The sequence below is a fragment of the Branchiostoma floridae genome, chromosome 1 (assembly GCF_000003815.2).
Source record: "Branchiostoma floridae strain S238N-H82 chromosome 1, Bfl_VNyyK, whole genome shotgun sequence".
Taxonomy (NCBI): Eukaryota; Metazoa; Chordata; class Leptocardii; order Amphioxiformes; family Branchiostomatidae; genus Branchiostoma; species Branchiostoma floridae.
The window spans coordinates 11505134-11513915 of record NC_049979.1 but is presented as its reverse complement, the minus strand read 5'-3'; the positions used below and the strand labels follow the sequence as shown (position 1 = coordinate 11513915).

At 44.9% G+C, this 8782-nt stretch overlaps 2 protein-coding genes across 2 annotated transcripts in view; both read left to right on the top strand.

The window, feature by feature from the left end:
- Nucleotides 1–1118: 1118 nt before the first annotated feature.
- LOC118422930 (ATP-dependent RNA helicase DBP2-like) lies at nt 1119–3211 on the top strand. Its single transcript, XM_035830809.1, has 2 exons — nt 1119–2189; nt 2832–3211. The coding sequence occupies exons 1-2, from the start codon at nt 1438–1440 to the stop codon at nt 2980–2982; spliced, it is 903 nt and encodes a 300-aa protein (XP_035686702.1). The 5' UTR covers nt 1119–1437; the 3' UTR covers nt 2983–3211.
- Nucleotides 3212–4427: 1216 nt separating this feature from the next.
- The window catches only part of LOC118428430 (angiopoietin-related protein 6-like), a 12954-nt gene continuing 8599 nt past the window's right edge, over nt 4428–8782 (top strand). Inside the window, exon 1 of the mRNA XM_035838492.1 lies at nt 4428–5060. Coding sequence (XP_035694385.1) covers nt 4854–5060 — 207 coding nt within the window. The 5' untranslated portion in view covers nt 4428–4853. The remainder of the gene's footprint in view (nt 5061–8782) is intronic.

Below are 8782 nucleotides of genomic sequence, written 5' to 3'. Positions count from 1 at the left end.
CCGCAAAGGAAAAGAACAGGACAGGTGCACCTAGGTGGTTTGGAAAGCTCGGGCTCGCTCCGATGCTGAACCTTAGAGGCATGGGCCGGCCCTGTTGCAGTCGTGTGTATGAGTGGCGAACGCTCAACATATCATAGACCCCAGCGCACACGAGCCAGGAGAGTAAGGCAGAGATGAAGAAGAGTCGCGTAAAGCCACCAGACGGGGCAGACTGTGTGTGAATGTGAGCCAACACTCCATATTCCGATTGTTGTACCGGTTAGGACGTTGCTTACCGCCAGGTTAGCCATGGGAATGTACACGGACGTGTGGAGCTGCTCGTCGTTTTTGAGGTGACCTCTTCACCTGAAACTCAAAACTACTGCGAAAATTGTTGTTTTGTTTTCTGTCCCATACTCTCTTTGACTAAGTCTAAGCGTTACATGTACGTACAATGCATTACACAGTATTATGATGTATTGGATACACCAATATTTAGGATCCATGACACGTCATACTTTTGGTGTTGAAATAGCGTCCTTCAATGACTGGAAGCTACAAAAGGTGTCCTTAAATAATAGATAACCTTCTGTTAGTGCTTTGTTGTATCTCAATACGCTCTCCTCGGATTTGTAACCTATGGTGGGAAAATGTGATTTAAGTTCAGGACTTCGTTTATGCTTTTTGTTGTCGTTTTCTATGCATACACTACCAATGTAGGGTGGCTAAAATGAAAATAAATAATCTACAAAAATAAACTTTCAGATATAGTGCTTACTTGGCCCTGCTTTCATAATCTCTAATTGTTCCCTCTCCAATTTCACATTAATAGCCCTAAATTGAACGGAAAAGTTTTTCCCACCATGATTAAATTGGGGCATTATGGAGAAAAAAACCTTGCTAAACACCTTAGGCAATACCTATTTAAAGATACACCACACCTATAATAATCACCGGTGGCCTTCAGGGTCAATGAATTTGTTAACAACCGGGGGAACACAACATGTCACGGGTAAATGAACAATATGATAACGTCTTAATGTCATCTTTTTGTTTTCCTATATCTTTCTGCACCGTATTAGTTGCCTTAGTTTGGTCCTCTCTGCTCTCTACCGAGCTAAGGATTACCAACAGGGACACCGACGAAATAATAATTAGAATATGTAAGTTTAGATCTCCCTGCTTTTCATGTAAACTCGACCAAGACTGCGTTGCTGAGTCACGGAAATGACGTTCATTCTGACATATCGTGATTTGAAGGTGTTGATAGAGGATATGTCTTCCCTGATTCCCTTACTTTATTACGCTAAAAATGCATAGAACTGTGGACTGTTTCACTTGTATACCTTCATTTCTAAGGGACGGTGTTTTACTCGAGTAAGTCGGAGCCCAGAGGAGGTATTAGTAAGGCACTACGAAGGAGCTACTCGCGCTAAACACACTCAAATTCAACTATCCATGGGTGACTTTGGCGGAGGGGGCTGTGATTCTGGTGGGGGGGTTGGCGGTGGTGGTGGCTTCGGCGACGGAGGATTCAGTAGTGGTGGCGGCGGCTTCGACGGAGGAGGAGGGGGATTCAGCAGTTGTGGGGACGATGGTGGCTTCAGTAGCGCCGGGGGCGATTACGGTCATGGCGGCGATGCCTCGTCATTTGGACCCGGTAGTCACACGGCCCATTCGCAAGGTGTCGTCTTCGCCGGCTTCCATGGTCGTCACGGAGCAGGTCTAGGTGGAGCATCACTAAACCGACCCACAGGCCTGAACAGGCGTATTCACTACAGATCACCTGGGTTCAAATATGTCGGATACCGGGCTAACAATAACCCCGCGGCCATGGCCATGTGTCCTCTCATAGCTGGCTTTGTTCTTTTGCTGCAGGGTTGTGTCTTTACCGGTATAGGATACAGCGGTAGTGGTCCACGAATCCCGTTCAGTTTTCTAGGGCCTATCTTATTGTGCGTGGGTCTTGTTCTCCTCCTGCTGGCGGGCTGCTGTTGTAAAAAGGCCCATGACGACTTCCACCGGCCGGGCGGACAGCCCACGGTACATGTGGTGGGATCCACCGCGCCCCAGCCGCCGGGAGTTCCGCCGGGGACAGGGCAGACCGTCGTGATGAACCCGACAGTCGTAACTGGCGCACAGGGAGGTCCTGCCTTGCCGACCGTGTTGGCAGGGACATCACTAGGACAGTACCCGCCACACCCCGCAAGGTAAAGTTTCGTCTATACGTTACGACTCTTAAGCTTTGGAGGTATGATTTTTTCCGCAACTCTTCAAGCAGATGTTGGATGGAAAGATTGTGGCCCCTTTGCTGTCAGCCCACAAGGGGGGGCAGATCAGAAGAAGGTGATCAATATTTTCATCCAACCTTAGCTTGTAGAGTAGCCGCCGATATTTTGTATACAGATGGCTTAGGCCTACGTCACATTTCCGAAGCTAAAGCTTTCGGGAATGAAAAGCCATGATATAAAAGACACAAAACTACACAAGACGTAAAGAAAATAGCCGTATACTTGATTTTTGTATATTTTTACGTATACATTTCTATTTTTGGTTTCCATTAACAGCCCGGCCGGGCTCGTATCATGACATAGTCCGAATCATATTAGGTTTCTACTAGATAAAAAAAAGGTCAATCGTGAGTAATGTAGAAAGGCAAAAATAAACGAGCAAATGGCATATGACGTATGATAGGCAAGCTACGACGTGACACTGAAGCTTTCTAAGTGGCTCGTTCACAATAGGCCACCGGGTAATTGTGTTACGTGATGAAATGAGAATCATCAACTTCACAAAAATGTCTTGTCACATGATTACTTCTATAATTCCTTTTGTACTCTCGGATCGAACAGGATGCAGCCCCTGTGGCCTGGGACCACACCTAGCGACGGTCGCACGACCACACCCTCCGGGAGCCACGCCTACCAACAGGCACACATCGGTCTTGCCCCACCCCCTTCCTACTATGACGTTACCGGTGAAGACAGGTCGGAAAAGCCATAGGTGACTTCAAAAGGACCTCCCTTGACACTAGAACTGTTGACAGCATTGTACGTTTGTTGCCTTTCAAAGTCAAAGACAAGAGCGCGGAAAACAAATTGAACATGTGCAACTTAACAGATGTGCAATTCTGGAAACAATAACTATGAATTGCAAAGATAAAGAAAGAAATCTTTAAAAAAGATCTCACTTGAGCTATTTTACAAAAAACTGAATCTGTAAATTTGATCTAACCACCAACATTTAAAATTATTTTACCTGTCATTCTTGCTAGGTAAAATTTTCTAGCTTCATTTTTGAATTCTTTCTTCATGCTGCAACCTTATGATAATCAGGGAAACCATTGTGTATAGTCACACTCTCCGCTTAGAAGCGTATACACAACGTTCTCTGTGTGGTTCCTTTTAATGAAGTGTATATAGTATGAGATGGCGACACCTTTGACTTGGTCCAACTTTCCTTATGTGACTATTTTATACAATGTCCGTCTCTTCATATGAAGTGAAGTATCGGTGTATAGTCTATAGATGTTATTTTATGTATATTTCTATATCCTTACCCGGGTATAGTCTAAGACCAAGAAAAAAGGAACACATGAAATATAATGTTGAGAACGATGTAAATGATAGCACTAAGGTACAGTATAATGTACTAGTAATGTATAGAATGAGGTTATATTGAATATTTACCATTTACCATATACACCTTTTGTGTATTCCATTCCAACAGTAGTATTCCACCATGGACATCACACAGATAAAATTGCAAAGGTATACAAATAAAATGGCACCGTCAGCGTATTCGGTAACATTGCAAAATAAACTTTGCCATCCTTACCGGTCTGATTACTTTGGCACGAACCTGTCCATTGCTATATGTACAACATCCCAGCATTTCCCAGTAGGGAACCATCACACGGCATCTAATCAGCACCACATTGCTGACGACCCTCATGTGTCAGTGTCACTGTCAGACACTGTCAAAACGGAGCGAAAACTGTAAGCTGGATTCCGGCCGTGTTGGTTTTAGTCCGACTCCCACTGATCACAACCCTGACAAGCCTGCTAACAAGACTAGCACCTGCGAACTGATATGTCTAACTGTGGAGAGGAGTCAGTATGAAGAGGCAAGATTAGAAATGGGGAAATGAGAAGACCTGTTGGAAACAACGCACGGTTACAAACCACGTTTCATAAGAAAACGCGGCCATTTACCCTTCCAAAACCAGACCTACCCACATAACAAGACAAAGACACATCTCAAGACAATCCATCCCGACAACACACACACACACAATCACACACACACACACACGCTTGATGGTGGAGTGGGCGGAGGACATAGAAATGTTATACGTACACGCGACTACTCTCCAGGTTTCGCGAGTTTCCGCAGACACGTGTCTAAAAACGGTCTCCGCAACTCCTCTCCCACTATACGTGGACGGGAACGTGAAAGCAACTCGAAAAGCCGTCAGCAGGCAAGAAGTGTAATAAGTGCCAGTTTTTGTCACAATCTACTAACGTATGCACAGCAAATATAAAACCAGCCGTTGTTGAGTTATCTTGGCGACGTACAGACACACACATGTACGATGCCTAAAATGATGACATTGACTAAACTTCAAATTTCATGGAGGTAATAGATAAGAACACATTTTCAAATACTCTACCTAATTTTGAGCCATATAATACCAAAGAAAATAAATTCCCATCACCCCAGCTTCCCCTATACGCACAAACACCAACGGTCCGTCCCCTACAGCAGACCAACAGCCCTGTGTCGTCTGTACGGGGTTGTCATCCCTGAGCCCAGCGTGTCCCATCAGTCAGTCCGCACAGACAACCGCCAGGTCTGACCGGAACACTTTCACCATGCGGCCTTCGGTCATACTTCTACTGCTGCTGTATTTCGGAGATGGAAGGGCCAAGAAAGCGTCGAAGGAGGCGGCGAGGACACCGGTCAAGGAACCGCGCAACACGCAGTGCGAAATGCTGGGCAGACGGTACCTCCGTCACTGCCAGTGTGGCCTGAGTGATCTTGGTCTTCTCACGGCCGCCTTCATCGGCAAGCCCGAGCAGGTAAGTAAGCCTGGGTGCACTTTGTGCCCATTGTAAACAGTGCGAAGATTTGTTTCGATTACAATTGTGTCAACGTTCCGACGCACCGCTGTCGCACAGCCAAGAACCCGTATGAAATTTCCACTAAAATTTAAGCGGTGTCCTAGGCCCGGTCGCCGCGGCTTGGCAGACCTACCCCTGTTTGGGGGCACACCCCAGGCTCCTTGGTTCAGATTCGTTACAGAAATGCTACACTTTCCAAAACGCCTGTGCCAAGAATCTAAAGATAAAAACATCTTTCCAATGCCTGAAGTCTGGCAAGATGCCCTTTTTCATTGTCACTACGACTGAAAGTGTGGCAGACGGTTGGGAGGATAGTTTTACATTTGTTGCTTTTTTCTGTGTGTCTATGTTGGTCAGCCAAGTCTTGCACACTTTGGCGCAACACAGCTTCTCCGTCAGTGCACACATGGAGCGACTGGCAACACCTAGGCCAAGCATTGTGCCCCTTTGCACTAGTCGACGATCGCTGGGCGACCGCACAGCGACCAAAAATAACGTTTGATTTTATGATTAGAGTATATGATGCACGATGTAAATGTGTGATTAAAAGGACAGAAAGATACACATCATTTAAGGAGATTCATTTCTCTACGAAATTTGTCGTTTGCTTGCTCAATCGCAGTCTTTAGTGAAAAGGGGGCTCCATAATGAGGAGACTCTTTTAGAATTCTACTTCACGATATTTTAGGGGATGATAACGACTTTTCAAAATTGCACTTTTCAATTTCCGTCTTTCAATTTTCTTCGGGTTGTGTCATCTTTATGTCGAGCTGCTTGGTCTAATACTCCATCTGCCATGCAAATCCATAAAATGTGATTCTCAACTTCACCTCAGGGTTTCAAACACCCGGCCTAAACTGGAGACCTGTCGTTCGCATTTTCGCATTCTCGTCTGTTATACGACGATAATTGGAAATTGGTCACTGAAGCCGGCTGCTGTAATTGTGGGGTCTGCTTTCTCATTTCTAATTTGGTCAGAAGTCGGCTCACACACATACACAGGTGTTTCGGGTTTCCTAAATGTTTACTTTACCTACTACTGAGATCAGGGCCGTTTGTGTGTCAGGCCCAGCCCCAAACCCATCTAATTCTCCGTTCTTCACGTGTGTGTGGTTAAAGTGTCTATAAAAGTCAAAGGCCTGACCACAGACTTCTCCCCTTTGTCTCTATTCCACCGATCAGGCAGCAGAAGTAACGATATCCTACATACCATGGGGTCGCGTGGCGGGGACCCGGCACGTGAATGTATGCGGAGCCTGCCGGATTCTCATCTGACAGTTACTCGTACCTCAAGTGGTGCACAACTACTGAAGACATTCGACAGTCCTGTGCCAAAATTGTCCCGCGGCCACTTTCATCAGGTTATGTTCATACGCACACGAACCTTATAGACAAACAAACGAAGGAGGGAAAATCGACCAGGTTTTGAGGAGATAATGACTCGATTTAATCATAATGAGGAGAGAGAATATAGGTAGAGACGGGCCTCTGTTCTGGAGATATAATGATATTCGTGGCGCCTTTTCTTCAACCTTTTCTCAGAGCCAAACAGATTTTATCCTCTTTCAGTGGTTGTCAAATACACCTTACCGTTGTGTGCCGCTCTATCATAGACACATACAAAGGGTACGACGGGGACACGTAGGGGCTAGTCCGAATGTATGAAAAAAAAATCCCGTAAACTACCTGCTGGGGTCCCTTCTTCCAGCCGTGACCGTAGCATAAGTGGTCCTCGTTTTTCTCTCTTCGTCTTCCCACACAGCTGTATACGCGGACCACTCGATGGACGTAAAACAAGACTTAAACACCGAGCCAAACTCTCCTATATCTGCTCAAGGAGGTTAAAAAGATTTTTCAACCTCCTTGACCTGCTCTATGATAATTGTAGGAACTCTTTCGGTGAGCAGAGGGTTTAGTCAGGCAAAATGTCCACACCCTCTCCATCATCCTCAGCTCCTGACGCACAGTGGAGCTAGCCTGAGATCAGGTCAAGGTTGTTGACATCTGGCAGCAGGTCCGTTTATCTTGTACTTGTACCGGCCGACCAGACCATGATGATAGCAAGCCGATAACCATTTCAGATAACCCAATCGGGAAACATTGGGTCAAGGTGAAGGTGGTCTGTAACCAAGTAAACTAGCGAGCAAGACCAGTGTTGATAAGCCCTCCGCGCCACTGAGGGCCTGTATGGCGGGGCTTTACAGTACATCCTTTAGGACCGCGTACGCTAGGCTCTACCAGGCTCCACAGCTACCTGGAAAAATTATAGTAAGCATTTGCAAAATAAGCAGATATAAGAGTCAGAGGAGCATAGTCTTCGGCCTGGGGAGTCGCTACTCTGATATCTCTTTATTGTTTAAATTTCTACTGTTTTTCCAGCGACCTGTGGAGCCTGTCAGAGGCTACACCTACGCCTCGCGCTACATACAGGAAGTCAATCAAGCATAAAAAAAGGCTCCACGAAATACCGACGATAACGTAACAAAATAGCTTCCCAGGGATTTCCTGAAATGAGGCATGCAGGACCCACCACTCGAGTTTTGAGCTGAACAAACTGATCAAGCCTGGGGCCGAGGTGTCCCGATTCTTTCACGTCTGGCACATTACTCTGCAGTGTCCGGCTGGGCCTTGAGAGTGAGCATGTCTGACTCATGGCAGTCATGCTAACATTCACTCGTATCAGTTCTGGAATACAGACATGTGTTTGCATGGGCTAAAATGGATACAGAAAGAGAGAGGCGTGGAGAGAGATGGAGAGAGAAAGAGATATATGATCAAATAGGACAGAATGGCATACCTTTTCACTTGAAGTTTAAACAAAACGACAATTTTATGAAAATCTAACAGCTTCTAGATTTCTGTAGCTATAGCTATGTTGAATATATTTGTTATGTGCTCACTCTCCTGTGACGTGTACGTAGCTCAATGGTGCAATATGTACAATAGTCAATAAAGGTCTTTTTCATGAAAAGGTCAGTGACCGAGCTATGTCCATGGATTTGTTTAAAACCTACATCTTAAGTTCTTATTCGCCCTCTTTGGATTTACAATCACTGCTTAATCTCAGGACTAAATAAACCTGTCCCTTTATCACAAATAGGCGAGAAAAAGGCAAATCTACAAACTAGGTTCCTGTACGTACATGTACATATTACGTATTTGTGATTTTGTGACAATGGCCAAATGTGCACATTCAATAAATATCTTCTTCATTAAAAGGTTAGTGACCGGGCGATGAAATCCATTAAATGCTTTAGATAAACGCCAAGTGTTTTCAGTTTCTTATTCGGCTTTTTTTTCGATTTACATTTGCTGCTGGATCTCAGGATTTAGATAAGCTACATAAAGCTGTAACTTTATCAACGAATTCTTTTAAATCATTCAAATAAATACCAACTGTTTTTCTATTCGGCCTCTTTGGATTTACATTTACGGCTAAATCTTTGGGTTTAGATTAACTACATAATACATCTGGTTCATTATTTGCAGCCAGTAGGTACACATTTTTTTTGGTAATGAGGCTGATTTACGTGCTTGAACTCTCCCATTTTCCAATCACGGCATTCTGAAAGTTGGATCGACAAATAAGGTGTTGTCATTAATATGAGTAGTAGAAAAGCTTGCTGGCATTTTAGGATCTCCAGTAGATCCTTTCTGAGAGGAAACCCATGGCAGCGACC